This window comes from Vicugna pacos, chromosome 14 (assembly GCF_048564905.1).
Source record: "Vicugna pacos chromosome 14, VicPac4, whole genome shotgun sequence".
Lineage (NCBI taxonomy): Eukaryota > Metazoa > Chordata > Mammalia > Artiodactyla > Camelidae > Vicugna > Vicugna pacos.
The window spans coordinates 72,922,041-72,944,384 of NC_133000.1; the positions used below are offsets into that span (position 1 = coordinate 72,922,041).

At 54.6% G+C, this 22,344-nt stretch overlaps 1 protein-coding gene across 1 annotated transcript in view; it reads right to left on the bottom strand.

Moving 5' to 3' along the window:
• The window catches only part of TUBGCP3 (tubulin gamma complex component 3), a 45,395-nt gene that overhangs the window by 13,616 nt on the left and 9,435 nt on the right, over positions 1 to 22,344 (bottom strand). The window contains exons 3-15 of the mRNA XM_072976562.1: positions 22,186 to 22,253; positions 20,652 to 20,729; positions 19,273 to 19,490; positions 17,637 to 17,809; positions 15,675 to 15,793; positions 14,859 to 14,984; positions 13,130 to 13,198; positions 12,663 to 12,795; positions 11,059 to 11,225; positions 2,922 to 3,032; positions 2,552 to 2,660; positions 2,208 to 2,397; positions 396 to 531 (exon numbers count right to left, since the gene is read on the bottom strand). Coding sequence (XP_072832663.1) covers positions 396 to 531; positions 2,208 to 2,397; positions 2,552 to 2,660; positions 2,922 to 3,032; positions 11,059 to 11,225; positions 12,663 to 12,795; positions 13,130 to 13,198; positions 14,859 to 14,984; positions 15,675 to 15,793; positions 17,637 to 17,809; positions 19,273 to 19,490; positions 20,652 to 20,729; positions 22,186 to 22,253 — 1,697 coding nt within the window. The remainder of the gene's footprint in view (positions 1 to 395; positions 532 to 2,207; positions 2,398 to 2,551; positions 2,661 to 2,921; positions 3,033 to 11,058; positions 11,226 to 12,662; positions 12,796 to 13,129; positions 13,199 to 14,858; positions 14,985 to 15,674; positions 15,794 to 17,636; positions 17,810 to 19,272; positions 19,491 to 20,651; positions 20,730 to 22,185; positions 22,254 to 22,344) is intronic.

Here is a 22,344-nt window from a genome sequence, read left to right on the forward strand (position 1 = left end):
TGTGCTGTGTTTATGACACTCATGTCCCCCACAGTCACCTCCGGTCAAACTGGACCCACACACGTCTGTATCCTGTAAGTGCCCCTGCGACCTCCCTCCATGCCCGTGACATCCCAGCAGCAACAGCTGTGGCTGCTGAGCACCTGGCGCAGGGACCAGAGTGTGCGTCCCCGCCCCAGCCCTGTGGGCCCTGCCCCAGGCGAGCACTTGGCCGGGGGGCAGGACCCGTCTGAGAGCGCGCCAGGCGCCAGGGCAGGGGTGCAAACTCTGGGTAGCCAGTGCCTCCCACTAGACTGGGTGGAACTGGCAGTGCCTCGAAGCACACCAAGACGTTCGCAGGAAGGCGCTGGCGCCACGGGGGGCTCGGTCCCCGCGTGGAACCCAGGGTGTGGTACCTCCAGCAGCCGCACATCCAGTCTTTTGAGGATCTCAGGGCTGTCAAACTGGGCGTTGGTGGCTCTGACAGCTGTTTCAAGAATCCCAGTCAGGTTGTGCTGATACAAAGTCGTAGCTGGGCGGACGAGTTCTGGTCTTTACAGAGATTTTGGAAAATAAAAGAGAATGTTACTTGAATTCTCAATGAGCTTTGTAAAATCTTGAAGAGTTCAAATTATAAAAACTAAAAAGACAAATGGAGCCAATACAACATGGTAAATAAGATTCACAGAATTAACTGCAAGTTTCATCACGTGCTCTGGGAAGTAAAACAATTCTTGAGGGGAGGGGACAGCTCAGCGGGGGAGCGCTTGCTCAGCGTGCATGAGGTCCTGGGTTCAAGCCCCACCACCTCCATTAAAGTAACTAAATAAAGAAACCTAATTACCCCACCTCAAAATGTTTTTTAAAAATAAAATAGATTTTAAAAAATTCTTCAAAATTTCTAATTTTGATTCGGCTTAAAATGGAAGATACTTCAACATGCCCTCCGTGTTAATACGGTTTCAAATGTAAGACTAGCGTCAGCGGCACAAAGCACCGTCCCCGGACAGAGCTCCCCCGACCCAGTCTCTCCGGCGGGGCAGGGCTTTGCCGGGTCACATGCTGGACGCGCGGACGTCATGATGGTAAAGGCTGCGCCCACTGCTCCGCCTGCAAACACTCCCTCGGGGCTGCCGACACCCAGGACACCCGGGCTTCCGAACGCAGAGCTGACGTGTCTGTGACCGAGCGCCGAGTCGGGAGCACGGCCCATCACCCCCTGCCCTGCGCGCACATAAACTCTGCTTCACGGCAGCACAGCGTCACGTGGGAACGTGTGAAAAAGGACCCACGTCTGCTCCACTCAAATCCATCGAAGGCGAGTTAGCGACGGTGGGCACTCCCCCTTTTAAAACTGGAAACTTAAACACGCCTTTGAGAAGACGTAAACTTTCATTTCACAGCAAGACTGAGGCGCCCCTACTGTTAAAAGCCCGCACAAGGCAGACGCGGCCGGTCAGCTACGCGATCTGACCCGTGCGTGCCGGGGTCCTCCACGCTCCACGAGAAACGCCTGCCGACCTCTGCCTGCACCGCCCTGCACCCTGCTCCCCCCACTCCCGGCTCCGGCCCAGATCTACCGAACCGGACTCGGTTGTGACTGAGGGTCCAAAAGGGAACCAGAAATGACCACTCCATCCCTACGAGCCCGAGCCCCACGCTGTGCCCGACTGCTGGGCCCAGAGCCGGGCGTGGCAGGCTCTGTCCACAGCTGTCTGCGTCTCTCTGGGTGCACGGTGCAGGGGGCGGGGTGGGGAGGGACCCCACGGGCTCCTGGAAGGGAAGGCGCCTGGGAAACCTCATGGAACAAGACAGAAAGAGGAGGAGGACCTGCTTGATGAAGTTTTTTGTTTTTTCACAGGAAACAATGTAAACCAAAACTATGGAAGCAGCAGCTCAGTTTTAAAACATACAATTTGTTTTCCAGACTCCACTCAAACTGAGACTAGGCTGACCGTGACCACGCCACGTGCCCCTCAGACACCAGCAATGTCGGCGCCGGCGCCAGCGCCCGCGAGGCACATGGGCCTTTGTGAACAAAGCACGGAACTAGCAGAATAAAGGGGCTTCACTGTGACAATGTGACAACTTCACCTTTTCAGATGTCCCACGTGACTTCAACAAACCTTCCTCTAATGCCATTTGCTCTTTTAGACAAAACCTGTAAGACTCTTTATCATGATGAAATCCACTGTACACTTAATAAATCATCTAAAGAGCCTTCTTACTTGAGCAAATCCATTAGGTGCCTGATGAAGTCTCCTTGACCGAGAAGCAGGTACCGCCTCATGGCCTGCATGTGGTCCAGCAGGCTGTACTTTTTATTGAGAACATCCAGCAGATACTTGCTGGTCTCAAAATAAGCTGCATCAATTTTCCCCTGAAATGCATTTTCCAAATCGGTGAGTAAATCTGCAGCTGTAAAGACCAGAAGGGAAAAGTACCCACATGTACATGATTTGTATTTAACGCAGGGGAGGCTGAAGGCTCACGCACACAGGAGCCACCCCGACACCTGCACGCGGCATCGCCGACCGGCCACACGGCCACACCCCCAGCACCGCCATCATACCGTCCTGGGGCGACTCTGCGGACTTGGTCACAGCTATCATCTTGGCAGTGGGAGTCTGGTCGTGACACACCTGGTGCAGGAAATTTATTGATTTTCCTATCAAAAGGACCTGAAAGAGGCAAACACCCTAGAGTTACCTTGATACAGATTAAACGGCCACACAGACACTCGCAAGCAGCAAGGCTGTCCCGCTGAAGCTGGAGCAGGAGCAGGAGCGCCTGCGACAGGGCCAGCTGGGCCCCAGGGGCCGGGAACTGCTGCCGGCACAGCACGCACGCACAGCGCCTCAAGACGGTGAGGCCCACAGGAGCAACACAGCTGCGCACGCTGAAGGCTGGTGGTGCCGCGTGGCGCGGGGCCCTCGGCCTACCTTCCGTGCCTGGTCCATCGTCATGAAGGAGGGCACCATTGACTTCCTCAGCGAGTACTTCTCATGCCACAGCCGATCCGTCTTGACTGTCGGATCCGACGCCACGAAGAACTGAAAGCAAAGAGGCACTCAAGCACTGGAAAGCGACACAAGGCAAAACACGTGCTGTGTATCAGCGACGGCACAGACGTGAGTAAGACAGACAGAGTAAGCAACCCTGGAACCAAACCCTCCAGATGTGGGGAGGCTGCCATCCGCGCCACAGACTTGTCTTAAAAGATATTTGGAACGATCACTCCCTACACAGGATCACTTATTTCCCACTTTTTCAAACCAACATATAATGAAAACAAGATGAGCTTTTTCGTGAAGGCGTGTGGTCATCCTGAGACCACAGACCAGAGCCTGAGCCGCACGCTCGGGCCTGGGCGGGAGGGCGGCCCAGCGCGCGGGGCTCTTCTCAACCAGCACCCAGGCTGGGCTGCCCGCTCAGCTCCAGCCGCTCCCGCTCCCAGCCTCCCGCCACTAGCAGCTGCGCCCCTCGGCCAGCGCGCCGCCCGCACAGCCCCAGGCCGGGGCAGCGGCCCCCGCTGTCGCACGCTGCTCCCGGGCAGACAGACGGACAGACAAGCGGCCGGCTCCAGGTGGCTCTGCAGGCAGTGGCCTGCTCTAGGTGGTCTCCCGAGAACCTCCCGTGCTCAGAGGCCCCCCGTCCACGTCTCCCATCACCGGCCCCGCCTGCCAGCTGGCGAGGACACCAGGAAGGGAAACCGCGCTGCCGTTGTTTCCAGCTCGCTTGCTGCTGCGATGCGGCCATTTTCAGTCTTGTGTCCGAACAGACCTGGGCTTTTATTTCTATAAACGTGAGTTCTAACAGCGGGACCGCTGGGTCAAAGGCATCTTTAATTCTCGCAAACAAGGCCCGATTTCCCCTCCCAACAGCCGTGCCGACTGGCGCCCCTCTGGCAGCCGCTGCCCGTTTCTGCGTCCTTGCCGGGCCCGGGCCGCAGGCGCCAGGCGGCAGCACGGGCCCCGACACCAGGGAAGGCGGCTCCCCGACGCTGACGCTGCCTGCCTCTCCTCCCGGGAGCCGTCCCCGCGCACCCTCAGCCGTCTTCCGCATCTCTCGTGTCCTGTTCCCTAGGGCAGTGACCACTTGTGAGTCAGCAGGTGTGACAACCGTCCGCAGGGTGACCACCTGCGCTGTCCGTGGTGTGCTCCCTGTTTTGTTGTGCTGTGTGTGTCACGCTGGTGTCTTCCTTATGGCTTCTGAGTCTCCTGTTCTCCTAAGAGCTCCCCAGCCCTAGGTTACATTTAGCACACCGGGCCCTCCGTGTCCACGGCTGGTGAACCCACTGGTGGCAAACGCTGGTCCCTGCGAGGTCCTGGAACCCGGGCCCCAGCGACAGCTGCACTCCTGCTGTGGTGCTGGTGGTACGGCCCCTCTGTCCCTCTGCAATCTGCCCAGACACAGGAGGCTGCGACTCCTCTGTCGGCCAGGCCAACACTTTGTACTTAATACTCCGACCCCACTCGGAGCTACGGTGCCTCATCAGGAACCATCATTACAACTCACTGTCTCGGCAGGTGACGGGGAAGAGCTGACGACGGAGAGATGCTGAGTAGCGTCTGACAGGATGTTTACACCATCCACGGCGGCCAGGCCGACTCCTGCTGTGTCCTTGTGAATAAGGAATGCAGTGTATCTGGGCGACAGCCCCGCAGAGGCCACCCCTGCTGGTGCTGCATGTTTCCCACCCTGGACAGCAGGGTCCTCAGGCAGGCTCCCGAGGCCTTCAGACCCAGCTCTGGCCCTCCCTGCTCCATCTGACCCAGGCCCAGGCTCACCGTGTCCACTTCCCAAAGGAGCACCAGTTCCCTTGAGGGAGAACTGGCACTGGGACCACAGCCCGAGCACTTGGCAGCACTTGGGTCTGAGGCCCGGGGGGGCTGAGCTAGACCGTGACGTCACTCAAGTCCTAACACACCTAAAGGCCTTTCTGCTGCTCTGTGCATAGATCCCAGTCACCAGCAGGTGAGCAACACACAGCCCTGGCTACAAAGCTGTGTCCGCAGATGCAAAACGGACTTAAAGAATTAAAAAAATATATTTTTAGCAATTATATAGAAACACAGAATTAATGGTTTCCTAGCAAAAAACAAATAACCAAAATAAATCCAAGGAATGAGGGGTGGGGAGAGACAGGGAGGGAGGGAGTGTGGGAGGGAGGAGACTCTAAAAAGAGCGAATCTGCAAAAGAAACCAGAAAAGCAAAACGCTGCCACCAAGACACAGGGCTACTGGGCTTTAAAAAAGACACCGTTCTTACCGTACTCCAGACCACAGAAAAACGCGCAGGATACCAGCTTACTTTATGAGTCTAGTACAACACGGGCAAACGCTAACAAAAACAACGCCCACAGTGGAAAACACAGGCCAGCTCCGTTCGTGAGTGTAGATGAAGACAGTGAAGGAAACGTTACCCCTCCGTTACCGGAGCGGAGTATTCCTGGTCCGGGCACACTTCATTTCTGACACATACTGGATGTCTAGAAACGAGGAAACGCACAGTGAATTGCAGACTATCATCATGCCGGGTGGAACGATCCTGAGAGCCTGTGAAGAGCACAGACCCCTTCCTGGGGAAGGGCCCGTGTCCACGAAGCACAGAGTTTCCTATCAAGAGGTTCAGAGACCACACTGTGAAAAGCCTCGCTACAGAAGAACAGTGTGTGGCGGCGTGGAATTATTCTCATTATTTACTTCAAGTAGAGGCTGCGAGCACTGCACGACGCGACACACACACACGTACACACACAAGCACACCGCGCGCACTGCAGACGGGGACGCGGGACTGTCCTGACAGAGGCACGTGCTCAGCACAGCAGTCCTTCATTTCTAATCTTCTCCTCTGTTTCTGTGTTCAAAATGGTTTAATGGCACAAATATCTTTAAATCAGAAAAAAACACTGCTCAAGAGAGCTGAGTAATTCAAGCCAAGAAATGCACATATGATACCAGTAAGAATTTTTTTAGAAACATCATTTTTTCAAAGCAATCAACTAAAAAAGATTTTTTTCCTGTTCGCAGAAATCTACTCCCAAGGGTAACTATTTAAGGGAACAAAATTCCTAACGTCAAGGTCTTCCGTTTGATCCTTGTAAGTCAGGGCCAGAGGGTGTCAATTACACACAGCCGGTCTCCTTTAAGCAGGTGTTTGAATAAATGCCAACAATTTTACAACCATGAAGATGAGATTGCCACATTTATTTTCAACTCAAATTCTCACCTTTAGGCACCAATTCAAATTACGGAAGTATTTATTGATCTTCCTTTTTCAGACTTACTGGATTTACATTCCCCTTCCAATTTTAAACACGTAACCACTGACCGCTTTGAGGAGGAAGCAGTACTGTTACAATGAGGCCAGCGCCGCTCTAACATGCACCTAAGTTAGCCTGGACACAAAGCAAAGCATCACAACCCCACACTGAGCGGTCTGATAAAGGGGAGCACCATCGCCACAGTACACCTGCTCTCTAGCTTGCTGTTCTACGGAGCAGATTAACTGCGTATAAACTGCATGTGTGTGTTATGCACTTAAACAGAAGAGCTAGTTCCTACACACAACACACTAATTTATCCCGAGAGCTGAGGGCACTCAGATTTTTATCAGTACGAACAATAAGAAAATTTAATTTCAAAAACGAGAAACTCAGGTGTTCAATCATCTTTGGAAGTTATGAAAGCATCACTTCATCCGAGGACAAAGCGCATACAACCGCCCTCTAAGCAAACACCCAGCAGAAACGCCAGGAGGCACGGGCACACTCCGGAACGCAATTAATCGTGCGAAAACCACAGTTACAGAGGGAAAGAGTCAAGGCCAGAACACAGGTGCGACATGCTTTTATTTTACTGATGCATTTTCCACTCAGGGCTCTTTGATTTTCACCATATGTCAAACACAGAGAGAAGTGAGGGGAAGAAAATAAGGCATAATTGCACCGTGACTTCTCATTAAGTGCTGGACAGATGCCACAGCCGCCCCACTCAAAACAGAAAGGAAGCACGCGACTTAGTTCTAAGAACTAGATCCACTAATTCAGGCCACAAAGGACCCCAGCTTCAACCGGTCATCAGGCGGGCCACCCCTCGCGGAGTCGGAGGCTCTAGACTGGGCAAGGGTGGGAGGGAGCCGACCAGGCAGCCTGCAGGGCACAGGTTTCGGGGGAGCCAGAGTGAAGAAGCATGTACAGTGAACTCTGACACCCAGCAATTCCAGCAAAAGTACAAAAGGAACAGAACAGCAAGACTGCTGAACGGACCCGCGGAGAGAGCCCACACGGCGGCGCCGGCGTCTCCCGCGCTGGCTCCCTGACCCTCCAGGCCGCGGACACAGATTTCGGGGGTGTCATAGAGCGTTTAAGCAAGCGTTTGGAGCAGGTGACAATTTCCGAATCTTGAAAGCGAGAGTGCTGCCCTTTACCTTGTCCCCCCTCCTGATCCTGGCTGAGAATCCCAGTCCAAAGGCAAAAAAAAAAATTAACATTGAGCTACTGTGTTGTTGCCTTGAACAGACTGCAAAACCTGCTTACCTCGCTGGGTCTGCAGGGGAGGAGCCCACGAGAACCACTGAATGCCTCACGGTAGTTTGTCAAAATAACAGTAACAAAACGAAAACCTTTGATTTTTTACAGCAGTACTTTGTAAGAACCAAAAATTAGCAACTTCTCCCCATACGCTGAAACCGCCTTCTGCGCTAATCACTCAGGACACCTATGCATTCCTTTGTCTTTCTGACTGAGGTACAGCTGACGTACAGCTTTCCGTAACTTTCAGGCGCACGACGCGGTGACTCACCACGTTCAAAGGCTGTGTTCCACTTACACTCATCATACAATACTGGCTGTTGTCGCTGTGCTGTACAGCACAGCCCTGTGGTTTATCTGTTTTACACATAAGTCTGCGCCTCTTAACCCCCCACAGCGATCCTGCCCCCACTTCCTCTCTCCACCTGTAACCGCTCATCTGTTCTGAGTCTGCTTTCTTGTCACACTCACTCGTTGGTTGGGTTTTTCAGGTTCGACGTGCAGTGTTATCACACAGTGCTTGTCCTTCTGTCTGACTTGTTTTATCAGCACAACACCTCCAAGTCCACCCATGTTGTTCCAAACGGCAGGTTTTCATGCTTTTTACGCTGAGTAGCATTCCATTGTGTACACACCACGTCTTCTTTACCCACTCATCTGTCGCTGGACACTGAGGTTGCTTTCGTATCTTGGCAATTGTAAATAATGCTGCTATGAACGCTGCGGTGCGTGTATCTTTTCAAATTACCGTTTGGGTTTTTTTTCAGGTATCTACCCAAGAGTGAAATTGCTAGGTCACATGGTAGTTCTATTTTTAATTTTTTAAGAAACCACCATACTGTTTTCGTCAGTGGCTGCACCAGTCTACATTCCCACCCACAGTGTACAAGGGCTCCCTTTTCTCACATCCTTGCCTTCATTCATTATGCCTTGTCTTCCGATGACGGCCATTCTGACAGGCGTGAGATGATGTCTCACTGTGACCGTGACCTGCATGTCCCTGGTGATAAGTGACGTGGAGCATCCTTTCACGTGTCTACTGGACGTCTGTGTGTCTTCACTGGAAAAATGTCTATCAGAGGCTAGCTATGAATTTTCACAGGGCTCCACTCTTGCCTGCATTTGCATTTCATCCTAATACAAGGTAAACGAAACAGAAGCTGGATGCCAGTCACCACGGGGCTAACGGATCATACATTTCTAACAATTCAAGTACAGTCCCAGCTGGTGGGCCCAGAGGCAGTTCCAAAGATGCCACAGAAACAGCCAAGCTCAGAGGCCACCCAGAAGCTTTTCTTTCAGATAAAAGAAGTGAAAACTCACCCTCGGGCTACAAACCAGCCAACCCAGAGGCGGCCAAGGTGGGACACTGAGCATGAGCAGTCGGAGGTGGAGAGAACCCCCCCGACCCCGCACGAGGCAGGTTAACATGGGCGCTGGAAAGAGCTTCCGGGCAGAACCACAGGATGAAGTCACTTACACAGACAGTGAGCTATGAAGGGCCGCCAGCAAAGACCAGGCACTCCTCACAATCAGGAAGAGTCCAACTTACAGGGCTAATTAAAAAAGGAACTTTGTGGCACTTTCCAGAAATAGTATCTGAAACTAAACGGCCACACTTAACTACCACAAACACAAAGCAGCTCCCCTACGGACGGCGCGTAAACGTGCCACAGTGTGTACAACATCCCCGCCTCCATTCATGTAAAAGCTAAAACAAGCCAAAGCAACCAAGGGAACGACAAGAAAGCGGGCAGTGCCTACTGGGGGGTGGACACAGCGTGGGAGCTGACGCGGTGCTGTGCTGCCCTGGACGGAGGCACCACACGTCACACTTAACGTGTGTACTTTTCCATGCTGCAAATTGCATGTAAAAAATTAAAAATAACTAAGTAACACAGATCTTAACAAAAGCTGTAAGGACTAAACGTATAGAAGGCAGAACATGGGGAGAGGGGTACAAAATTCCTCATCTTAACGGCGGGAGCCAATAAAGAAACTAGTTTTCTCTTCACTTTAACATTTAGAAAATACAGGCTTAAAAAAGTTCTAAAAAGCTTTAAGGCGACCACTAGTAAAAAGAGACACAATGCCTTTCAAAGCTTCCAACTCGTATTTTTTAAAAAAGACAGCTAACTTAGCAAAAGGAACACAGGATGCATAAAAACATTTCTCAATGTGTGATCTATACAAACACTAAAAAAGCTTTTGGCACAATTGACAAGCTGGTCCTAAGCTCACACCTAAGTAGAAGTGTGCGACAACAAGGAAAGCTGTGAAAGAACCGCCCCCGCCAGACACCGAACTTCAACGCTGCGGTTACGCAAGCGTTACTAACAGCCAGCAAACACCACATCGGAAAAGGGCGAAGTCCTGACACAGACTGCGGTGCGCGCAGGGTTCCGCAGAGACAGAGCGCGGCGGAACCCCCGCCTGGGCAGCGGTGTGGAGGCAGGCTCCACTGTTCTGACACCTCTCCTCCAAGTCTGAAACCACATGAAAATTAGCAGTTAAAGAAAAATAATTAGAGCAAGAAGCTGCAATTACAGGTACAAGACATCCAGATGTGTAAAACCATCCCGCGGTTCGATGCTAAAAAGCAGACGAACCCACGGGGAAAAGGGAGAAGACACAGCAGCTTGGAGAAGAAATAAAACAGCCACAGCCCAGAAGGGCCGGGCAGGCTCACGGTGACCAGCGCCGCGTGCCCCGGGGCCAGCGCCAGGGCCCCATGCGGGGCAGGGCCGTCCTCACACCGACTGCGGGCTTCCAAACCATTTAGGACAGGTTAAAACTGGCCTCCGACCTCCACTTCCTTCCCAGCCTCTTCAGTGTCACGTCACAGGCGAGGCTTCTGAGGGAGGTGCCCCGTGCTCCACTCCGTCAGAGTCCCGTGGTTTTTACCGCGCGGTTTTACACAGCTGTGACTTTGCACAGCCGTGATTTTTTGGAACAAACACGCAGACTTACAGAGAACTGACAGTATTTCAACAGATACATATCCACAGTGTTGTCTCACAAAAACTGCCAGCACCGGGGCAAGGGTGTAGCTCGGTGGGAGACCTGCACAAGGTCCTGGGTTCAATCCCCAGTGCCGCCACTGACAACAAATAAACAAGCTTAATTACCTCGTCCCCACCAAAAATATATAAATAAATAAAATTACATGAGAATTAAAAAAAAAAGCTGTCAGCACCTCAGTTAATCCAGATGAGTCCAGCTTGTCCAGGCACCCTGCAAAGCAACAGAACGCGAGCCACCACACGGCCGGAAAGCAGACCGAGCCCCGGCAGCAAACAGGACAAGCGACCAGCCCTTGCTGAGCTGCCCCCTGCTCAGGGGGATAACAGCTTTCCACTAACCCCGCACGGCTCTGCCGATGGGGTAGCTGGCTCTCAAAGCACAGGACGACGCACGTGTGGCACGCAAGCCAAGTGCGGGGCGGCGCTGTTAGGGAAAACGGCCAAGACAGAAACCCACCACGGAAGAGCGCCGAGCGCCCCGCTTCTGAAGCCGGCGTCCGAGGGCACGGCGGCTCCCTCACCTCGTGGTGAGTGTCCTCCAGCTCCCCGTCGTATATCCAGCGGTAAAGGAAGCTCAGGACAGGCCGTGACACCAGGCTGAGGATGTGCTGCACCAGGGATCGCATGGAGGGGTCCCCCGTCTTCGTGTAGGCGTGGACGGCTGAGGCCAGCTCGCCTCCCTTCCTTCCTGCAGGCACAGGAGAATGCCCACGGTCACACTCACGCAGAAACCAGGCAACATGCCCCCGGCCAGGAGGTCGAGACAAAGTGTGAGTCCCCTAGGACCGCCTCGGCCCCCAAGGCAGCGGCAAAACCACGGGGTCAGGAGCCAAGAGGTCTGGTGATCGCCCGGCTTCATGTGACTCGGCAAGTCGCACAACTCCATGGCCACCACAGCGTCCTCGGCAGCAGAAAATCTGAGACCCGATCTAGCACCTGACCTTTCACCTCTCTTGAGTGAGACGCACATGAAGGCTCCCACTTCACACTGCGACCCGGTACGCAAACGAGTATGTACAGAAAATACATGTCCTACTGCACTCACAGCACCACTGCCCGCCCTCTGCTCTTCCCGTGTGACACGCTGCTCTCAGCTCCTAAGCTGGACGTTTCAGTAACTGCTTACAACCCGGAGTCTGAGAGCATAGCTCTGCACCGACAGGCCCCAGACTCCCGGGAGCACAGCTCCATGTGAAGTCCCGGGAGCAACATCATTCAGGCCCAAAGATGCAAACACGTGAGGAGTGTCTTACGTTAAGAATTCAGGACTGTCCGAGGTCGCAGAAGACATTAAGGACAGGGTGGAGTGGTCGGATCTCAGCACGGATCCCGCGCATGGGCGCAGGCACGGTGGCCTAGGCCAAGGCAGAGCGGTCAGCAGGTTGTGGCCACACTGCACGAAGCAGGCGCGGGGCAGGGTTCCGGCGACCCAGGGAGAGGCAGAGACCGGGGACATGTGAAGGTGCCAGGGGCACCGGCTGCAGGGGCAGGAGGACACTGGGAGCGATGGGGGCGGGGGCAGAGGTGGCCGGTGCTGGAGGAAGGAGGCGTCATTTGCCGCGTGCGGCGTCGTGAACTGGAGTCGGCCGTGTGCGGCCCTGGGCCCCGAGAGCCACCCGCAGCGGGCAGCATGCCCAGCCCCCACACCTCGTCGTGTGCTGCCAGGCTGGGGAATGGCAGCCACCTGTGTCCCAAGGTTACACATGAGAAAAGAGAAAGCGGCTCTCGGCCTGGGAGGCACAACGGAGATGGGGGCAGTTGAATTGGAACCAGCAACACGGCCCAGGAGCCGGGGGCGGCCAGGCACGTGGGCACGGGGGCCTGCGCCACCACACTGAGCCCAGCCACGGGCCGCAACCCCGGGAGTGACAGGCGTCTAGGGGAGGCTGCCAAGCGAGGACAAGGACGAGGAGCAGAGACAGACGGCTGTAACTCCAAGGGCCACGAGAACGGGCAAAACCTCTAAGAACCAGACATCTGCCTCCTCTCTCCCTCCATCTCTGCAAGGCCCAGGTCTCCACACGCGTCCACGCTGGGCCGCGCTCCTGGTCATCCCCTGTGTGCTCATGTCTGTGAATGTGTGGAAGCGGCACAGAAAAGCAGGCACAAAACAAACCCAGACGACCTTGGCAGTGGTCCACTAGGGCCGCCAGGGTCTTCAGCCTTATCTTGGGGTCGTACGTCCAAACCAGGAGGCGCCGGAGTGTTAAGCTGCTCTCAAGGCCCAAATTCACTCCCTGATCGTCCTCCAGCTGCAGCTGAAAAACAGGGAAGGCAGGACGTGTGAGCACAGGGCAGCAGGCATGCCGATCATTCCTTAACCCCCGTGGCATGAGCATGGGGAGGGGCCACCCGCAGAGACAGAGGCCCCTCTGAGAGCCTGACGGCTCCTCCAGGACACGCGTGGTCGGGTTCAGTGGCAGACAGGGCCCTGAAACGGGCAGCGGGCCAGCGTGCGACACCCTCCAGACTCCCAAGCCTTCCCAACAGTGCTGCCAGGTTCTCATCTTTAAAAAGTGACGTGTGAAGCGTGAACACTCCGTGCAGCGCGGCAGCGGGTGAGACCATGATGGCGTCAGGCGGGGCAGGCACCTGCGAGTGCAGGACGGACAGCAGCCGGTAGAACTCCCGGAGCTCCTGGTGCAGCGCGGCGCAGAAGCTCTGTGGAGAGAGGAGGCCGGTCAGCGCCGCGCGCGGGCACACACACAGCCACGGCCTGGCGACGCGCTGGCCGCAGTGTCCGCGAGACTGAGTCCCGCTTCTGCCCCGGGCCTCTCGCAGGCCCAACCCGCGCCACGTGTGGGTTTAGCCACGCGGGGGCGCAGGCACTTGCAGAAGGGACATGAGAAAACGGGGCACGCTTTCACAAAGCTGGAAGGGGACCCACTCGAGACAGCAACCCTTTAAGACCACACCCTTTCTAGATTTTTAGCATGAAAATGTAACTTTCACATTTGTCATCAGCAGTCTTTTTTACTGGCCGCTCTATGCCAGCTCCCAGTTTTCTTTCTTTTGTAACGCTCATTTTCCCACCCACATTGTTTAACACTGCCTTGTACCTTCCAGTCTTAAACTCTGAAAAAGTGTCAGATCAGAAGCTGTAAGGGAGCTGTGCCAAGACCTTCCTGGAACAAACTCCAGTCGCAAGCCCGGGGGCACGGTGGGAAGCTCTGACCTCACAGAGCCCGCAACAGAGCCCGCGAAGGAGAAGAGCTGCTCCCTTTAAACAAAGACCAGGTTCCACACTGTTCCCTAACCAGCCGGCTGCACGTTTACTTGTACTGTATTGACACTTCGTGGACTGGGTCTCACGAACATCCTCATCCTTAAAGCTACGAGAGAGAAGGGGAGGCAGGCTAACTCTGCAACCCAAACACTTCAGAGGCAGGAGCTGCAGGACGGCCTGTGCGGTCTGGAATCCGCAGACCCGGGGGTGACGTGCTGGGCACCCCACCTCGACTGCACAGGAGGGACGAGCGAGGTGACGGGGCTCGGGGCGGATGCAGGAGGTGCCCACACTTCCATCTTCTGAAGTGATTTCCAAGAAACACAATGTGGCATCTTTTCAGGGACGGTGTCACTGTCCACAAAACCCCCTCCAGCACCCAGAACACACATCACCGTCACCTCCGCTCTGCACATGAGGCCTCTCGAGCCCGAGGGGGTCAGCTACATGACACGGTGCCACCAAGAAGGGTGAAGCCACACCGCTGACTGGCAGGCACGTGGGTTACTTGGTGACACTGTCCCCTTGAGACCTGAGAGATCTCACTGGAAAGGACGGCTGCCCGGTGCTGCTGAACCACTCAGAGAAGCTGGGGCCCAGCCTACTTCTCCGTCAGGCCCCGGGTCGGGACGGAGGGGGAAGGCCCACGTCCTCCCTACGGCACTCCTCCAGACCAGGCCAGCAGACGGTCCGCCTGTGGCCCCCGGAGCACCCCCTCGTCCAGGCCCACGGTGCAGCTGAGTGTGCCCTGCACCCAGGGATCCTCGTGGCCCCCCTCAGGGGCTGCGTCCACTGGAAGGAAGCCCGTCCTCTGGCTGCAGCCCTGGGGTCACCGCGGCCTCTGCCCCCAGTTCTACCTGTTTCCACCCCTCTGCCCTCACACCAGCACCCGCCACCCCGAGTCTGCCACGCTGGCATCTGCCAGCACCCCCTGCGCCTCCTGTCTCCCCGAGTGCACCGTCAGAGAACAGTCTATGATCAAACCTCCGCGTGAAAAGAACCCTCTAAGAATGACTTTCATAACGAGGTTCCAAGCAGACTCAGCACTTCCCGAAGTGAACGGCGCCCCAAGCGTTTTAGGAATAAAGAACATACCTGACCTACAAGTCCAAACGAACGGTCTAGACTCCTCTGGTCGGTGTATTTCCTGACCTTATTGTGTAACCAGCCCAGCTCAGCCAGTCTGACTGTCGTATCTCTCAAGGATTTATTTAGGTTTGCCTAAAAGCAAATATACCGAGAGTTAAAATTTTAAAATTTTAAACACTACAATTTTAATTAGAATTTTTTCAACCACTCGTACTTTTATATTTATAATTTTTAGGCTTCGACACGAGAAACTAAAAAATAACCAATAAACCATCACTACAGTGAATGGAATGAGACTCTGGGAACAAAGAGCACCAGGCAGCAGGCAGGGAGCGTTGGGCGTGGGTCCCACCGCCAAGGAGTGAAACTGGCCTGGGTGTGCAGTGCCGCAGGGACAGGGCAGCATCAGACACCTCGGGACTCGGCTGAGAGTCACAGAAGGACACGGGGTCAAGGAGAAGGACTGCGGGAGGGGCGGGTTTTGGAGATAGAAGCAGAAGCAGGGGCACATCATGTGGAATCTGTATCAGCGGCAAAGATGCCAGGATGCCTGTCCGTCAGGTAGGCCTGACCTCACCAGCACAGGATGCAGAGACCAGCACACGGGGCAGCTGCCCCAGTGCAGACGGAAAGGAGGCAGCGCTGCAGACAAAGGGCCCCAAACAAGACCGCACGGGAGCTGCCAGGATTCCACGGTGCAGCTGGACGGGTACTCCCGCATCTGTAAATCCAGCCCTCGACACCCTAACCACGCCTCACACGTAAACAGCTCCTCCGTGGTCTTAACGACTCCTGAGCGCCGCAGAGGGGCTGAGCCCGTACCTTCCCCTCCACCTTGTAACAGTTGTCAGTGCTGCTCATCTTGACGTATCTGCCATCTATGCCCTGGAAGACATACAGGACGTCTCTGACCAGGGCCGCCTCGGTGACTTCCACGGCGCCTGGAACACGGTTGTATGAGAGAGCAATTACTGACAACACATTTTAAGAGGAAATAAACTTAGATTAGATTAAGTCACTTTAGATTACATACGTGCAACCAGAACAAAATTTAAATGCTAAATGAGTTTAAGGTGGAAAATGTTATGAAGTTGTCTGAAAATAGAACTTTCTAAAAGGGAAAAGGCGGTCACGTAATTCCTCTCACAAAGTCTCTTAAAAAGACAAAGCAGCATGAGGGGCTTTAATGTAGCCCAGAAGCAGCACAAGTGACCCCAAGGGGATGGACGACCATTCCACGTGGTGCCTGGAGAACTCACTCCCTGCGCAGCAAGCCTGCAGCCCAGCCCGGCCCCACAGCCACACCCCACGGAGGGGACGCGGCAGAACGGTACGTGTGATTTCCACACCCTGGCACAAAAGCTAACTCAGAACCAGGTTCCGCCCAACGAAATGCCGAGGAGGCAAAGCCCAGAGCCCAGGACCAGCAGGAGGAGAGACAAGTCAGAGCCCACAGCGGGGGTCAGATGCCTGCGCCCAGCGGCGGTCAGAAGGCCACACAGGTTTCAACTTTAGTTGTGGGATAAAATTCAGTGAAGATCAAATCACATCGAACCTGACCAGTGACCGTTCTGCCTACTTTTCATCTATCGGGGGGACGAGGGGGAGAGAAGCAGAAACACCCGCCGTCCTGCCTGGAGTCCCGTGGGCTCCTCCCTGCGCCATGGCGGAGGCCCTGTCACATGTGAACGCGCACGCAGGGCAGGACTTCCTCCCGAGGAACTGACCCCTGCGTGGCCACCAGGTGCCCCTCATCCTGGGAAAAGCTCGGCCCTCCGCTGTGATGAGGCACACCACCCCGTGCTCCTGACGGTCGGGGACAAGATGTGCGTTTCCATCCATTTACTTCCAACCTACTGGTGCACCCACATCTAACACGCGTCTCTTGTAAGCGGTACATAACTGTCTAAGCAGCAATTTTTAAAACTCTGTTTTAAAGAAAGAGTCTAAACCCATGTAAAAATAATGACCAGTATGTCTGGGTTTAAATTCACCTTGCTGTGCTATGTTTTCTATTATCCCACTGACCTCTTCTCCTCTGCACTCCCTCTCCTATCCTTTTGGGTTAATCAAGTGTGTTCTAGGTCCCTCTGTCAGTTTTGTACACGGGTTGGAGGCATTGGTGAGAGAGGGAGGAGCAGAGCAGTGCCCGACCCATCTGGAAACCAGCTCTGGAGCCACAGGGCCCGGGATCCCGCGACCGGCAGGTGCATGGGGGGCTCTGCGCTCTGCCACGTCCTCACAAGTCTGAACGAGGACAAAGGGCAGCTGGGGAATCTCAGGGTCAGCAGACTAGGAGCCAGCAGCAGAGTCCATGCCTCCATCTTCAGGACACACATATTCCAAACACTGCTGTTCACAGCGTTCTCACAAAACAAACTCCGGCTTTCTTTCAGAGTCTCTGTTTAGCTCTCAGATAACTCTCCAATGCATTCCTTCACGGTGCCAGGGCAGAGCCGGTTACCGGCACAGTGAACAAGGCAGAGCAGCCTCCTTTGTGGTCTGCGAGGCCTCCAGGGCTGTGGGGGGGTAATCCTGACACACCCGGAGACGCCTTCCCAGGCAGAAAGGCTGAACACAAGCACGGGGTGTGAGCGGGGAGGGAAGGGAGAGGGCCAGCCCCGCCGAGGCCTCGCAGACAGCACTGAGGACTCAGAGACCGCCACGACAGCAGAACCCACCCGCAGGCAGCAAGCAGTGATCCCTGGTCGGAGCTTTAGACTAAGGGAAGCGTGGACTCCAAACTCCCAGAGAAAAGCCGCACTGAGGCGCGTCCTTACTCACCGCCCGCGTCCCCGTCTCGCCTTGGCCTCGTCACACCGCGCGAAGCCGCGCCGGGGACACCTTTGGAGGTAGCGGTTTGTAAAGAAGGCTGGTTCGTGCTTAAAGTCCACGCGAGCCGCGAGCCCAGCTGCTGCCGAAGACCGTCTCCGACCCCCGGGGCTGGATGGGCCTGTCTGAGAGAGGAAGGGCTTTTCGCATCTCCCAACGGCGGTCGCCTGGGGCCCCGAGGCCGGCTCCCTGGCCACCACCTCCACTCAGTTTCTTATCAGGAAAATCAAAATCTACTTGACTCCTCTTCACAAACACATAACACACATCACCCACCTAAAACCACCACTCATTTCACGTTAAAACATCTGCTGAGTTAAAAAAATCTGAGATACTGCCCTCGTCCTGTCCTCACCATCTCCCGGCTTCACAGCCTCAACACGGGAGAAAGAGCGCAATGTGCAGTCAATTCTGAAAACGGACAACACCAGACCCAAGGCACAGGCACAGCCAAGGCTGGAACATTGGTTTCAGTCTTTGGAGGGAACATACATTCTGACAACAGCAACAAAAGCAGCGCTTCCCCCAGGATCGCAAAACACAAAAACGAGACCCTCAGGGCAGCACGGCCCCGCAGGGAGCTCTGTCACCGCTGGCGGCCCGTCCGTGACCTGCTGGCGAAGCAGGAGAGGACCCGAAACCGCCCTCACTCTGCTTCTGACAGGGCCAAAAAGTAACCAACAGCACGAAGTTAAAACTGGTTTTGAACACAGTTCTAAATCCAAGAAAAAGTTCTGAAAGCCCACTGAAGTTCAAGGTTCTCTGTACAACTGTCTGTTTCCCAGGACGATAGTTAGCTCGGGCTCTAAGGTGAGCGAGTCTTGCTGTCTTCCTGGAGCCCCAGACTCTGTTCAGGACCCGTGTGTGTGGCACACATTCTGTTTTCTAATAACTTGAACAAACTTGCACTAAGCCGCACAATGATTTGTACTACGTTATGCTCACGTGGAAAAAAAGCATCACCTGATGGCGAATCCTTGGTCACTGCTCTTCCGGAAAAATATGCCCTTTCTACGAGTCTGCTTTAACGTGATTTCTAGGCGTGGGCCTCACACAGGAATGCGCGTGCAGAAAACACAGGAAAAGCAGCTCCAAGCCCACCCCACGCCGGCCCGCGCACGCTGAGCGACCACGTGTCGCTGCAGCAGGCCCTCTCACCCCTCGCACTCCCAGCCTGCAGACCTCGCCCCTGGGGGGACACAGCCTCCTTTTCTCATACTCACTTCTCAGGAAGTCACTCGGGACGGGGATGATCCTCCCCGAGAGGCGTGTGAGCGCAGCAGGGGCTGTCCGCCACGAGGGACAGCTGTCCCCACACGAGGCTCTGCCCGCAGCCCCCACAAGCCAGGCCCTCACTACTCGCGTGGACAGGAGCAGGCTACGGTCGGCCCAACGCCCTGACGGTCAGTAGGTGAGAGGCGGGAAGAACGCCTGCCCGGCAGGCACCGGTCAGGAGTGAGAGCCCACGATAAAGCATGTCAGAGGCGGTGCCCAGGACACCCAGGCACACACGAGGCTCAGAACAGAGCAGCAGGGCGCACCCGCGCCGACCCCAGGCGGAGGCGGCCTCGCCGGGAGGCCCGCTTACCCCGGCAGGAGGGACTGCGGCGTCGGGGTGGGGCCGTTGAGGGCGCACAGGCTGACGCTGCTCACGCCGCTGCTCCCCAGGCTGCCGGTGCTCTGCGCCGACGGCGCGCCGCGGTCCTGGTAGTTCAAGGGCAGGGTCTGAGGCCGGGCGTAGTAGTAGGGAGTTGAGTGCGCATCTCTCGGTAAGGCCTGAGCGAACAGCGCGGCGTAGCTGGAAACCTGAAGACAAGAGGCGTCACGAATGCAGAGACGTGAACGACAGGACCCCTCCCCAAGCTGACAAAGACCATGTACACTCAGACTGCCGTCCTACTCTGGCGCCGCACTTGTGCAGGTACACCGCAGGGATGCTGTGCGCGCAGTTCCAAAACTCCCTGCGAGAGCACTGCAAGTCACGGTTTGCGGTTTCCTGGGCATATGAATGACATGCTCACACTACACCGCAGTCCAGCAAATGTGCAACAGCACTGTGTCTAAAAACCGATGGACACGCCGTCATTAAAAAAATACCTGATTGCCTAAAAACGCTCACCATCAGCTGACAATGCGGGATTGCCAGACTTTCAATGTGTGAAGGACACAGTGTGCATGAAGCATGACAAAACAAGGTCTGCCTGTATTTGTTAAACGGCAAATTAGTTACCGCACTTTTAAAGTGTGCCTGATCCGATTAAGTGTCAGAAAGGTTTCCCGCGTGGTCTGATAGCTAAACACTGTTTCAGAAAAACTAAGACTCGGCACTCAAGCACTTTTAGAAGTCTGGCGTCACTATGTAATGAAAGAGTGCTCGCTACTCAGACTAAAGCCACATATGGCTTCCACCCCCATTCTTCAGCTTCTTAAACACGGACATTTCTGCAGTGGAGTCTGTTATCAACCAGACCGTCCGGGACTCGGAGCAGCAGCACAGCCGCCCCTTCCACCCCTGCACGGGTCAAAACTTAAACCCGCCGACGCCCAAGTTCTCGCTGGTGTGACAGAACTTAACGCTCATAAGGATATCTGGAAACACAAGACAATCCTAGAAGGTTTTCTAATTCAAAGAATAACAAAGCTGTGCTGATGTTAATTTTACACAGCAAAAATTCTGAAAAGTGAGTTTATGCTCTATTTAATCAGACATGGTTACATCTAACAAGCTTCTCAAAAACATCTTAAGGAAACACAGCATGCGGACTGAAACGCCCTTAAAAACAAAAGAAGAAAAAAGAAGAATCTCTCGAGCCACCACAACTGCCCAGAAAGCCGGACACGTGTTTTGGCTTTTCTCACGTTATCTTAGGTACTGACACCAGCTCCGGTCAGTGCGGGACACCCGTCCCAACAAGGGGCACCACACGTGCTTTCCGAAGGCCTCCAGCTTTGCACACAGCCGCTCACCTTGCTTGGCTGCCTGCGAGGGTCTTCACTAAGGCTGAGCAGGAGGTAGAGAATTGACCACTTATTTTTCAAAACTCCCTGTGTAGAAAGAAAACAGTAAAAGAACAGCTTCGTACCCCTCCCCAGTTCCATCTTCCTCTCTCCTAAATGATCCTGTTTCCAAACAGGAACACGCTGTGAAACCTGCCTGGCAGCGTTCACACGAGGCACTCGAACAGCGCTCCCCGTCAGGAGACTACAGGCTGTTCTCCAGAGGTCAGTGCCCTTGGACCCTTTAAGCCCCTAAATCCAACTCCAAAGCCCCAACAAGGACATGTGTAAGCTGCCCTAGTCCTGAGTAGCGGTATTTCCACTCTGAGCTAATTCTTATAGTAACCGACCTCCCAGACACCGTGATTCTAAGAAAAATGGCATCACAAAATACACGAGTAGCTTTTCTAAAGTCTGCGATGCGGGCGTCAGCACCACGCCTTCCTGGGAACCTCACGGCTCCAAAGCACTGAGATGTCGGGGTGATAACCCGCAGGTCTGGGTGTCAGGTCACCATCAAATGTGTGTCACTCTGCCCTGATGCACAGCCATTAACAGAGCTCACCCCCAACGCGCTTCACCCCAAATTTACGGAGCGTTCTGCTTTGCTCACGCGATCTTACCTTTCCGCTGCACAGGCTGGAAAACACAAATGCCTTTATTCACAAAGCAATTTATGGGATAGCTACTCACATTACACAAGTACCTCATCATACGTATGAAATATTCCTCGAAAGTTTCTTCAGTGAATAAGCTCCTTCCAGGTATTTAAACTACGGTCTAACTTGAGGATTTTTCAGAAACAACAAGCTCCATGGCTGGGACAAGAGCAAGAAAGGAGGGGGCCAGCCCTGACGGAGCCCCCGTCCAGAGGGACCCAGGCACACAGGCAAATGCACTCTGGCAAGACAAGTCACGCCTCCAGACACAGGGCCACTCAGTGTCCAGGCTCATGCAAGGACCCCCAGAGGAGACAGCAGCCTGGGCTCCTTTCTAGTCCGAATAACAGACATCTCACCCCAGCGTTCAGCTAGGTTACTGGAGTGAAGGCCAGCAGAGTCTTTTGTAAAAATAACGGGTCAGGAAAACCACCTGAGCATCAACATCCAGTCACAAAACAGTCGAGTCATGTTTTCTAAGTTATTCGCTGAAACAGGACAAACAAGAAGCTGATGAACAATCAGGTGGATCAACATGTAAGCCTGTGCTGTCGTGCAGACAAGCCGAGGCCCCTACGGCGTGCCTCCTCCCAGGAAGGGACCAAGGCTTCACTGGCCCACAGTCCCCTGCACGCGTCTGACACTCTCCTGGGGGCCCCACCGGCTTTATCAGCCATTCAGCGCTCAGCCCAGCTAAACTGACTTCTAACATTGAGCATCCTTGAAAAAGCAACACCATCTACAATTGAAAGCCGTTACCCGATACAGAAAAGGTTACAGCATTCCCAGATCACACTAACAGCCTCGCCAATGGCAGAGCGGCTTCCAGGACACTCCAGCGGTACCTGTGAATGGAGTTTTCTGTGCAGCTCGGAAAATAAGGCAGCATCTGCTTCTCTTCTCTGGCGGATAACTGAAAACGCAGAAAATAAGCATGTCAATCACCAAAATTTGTGTTTACGATATGATTTCACCTATAGTGACAGGTAACTCTGAAGTCTGAA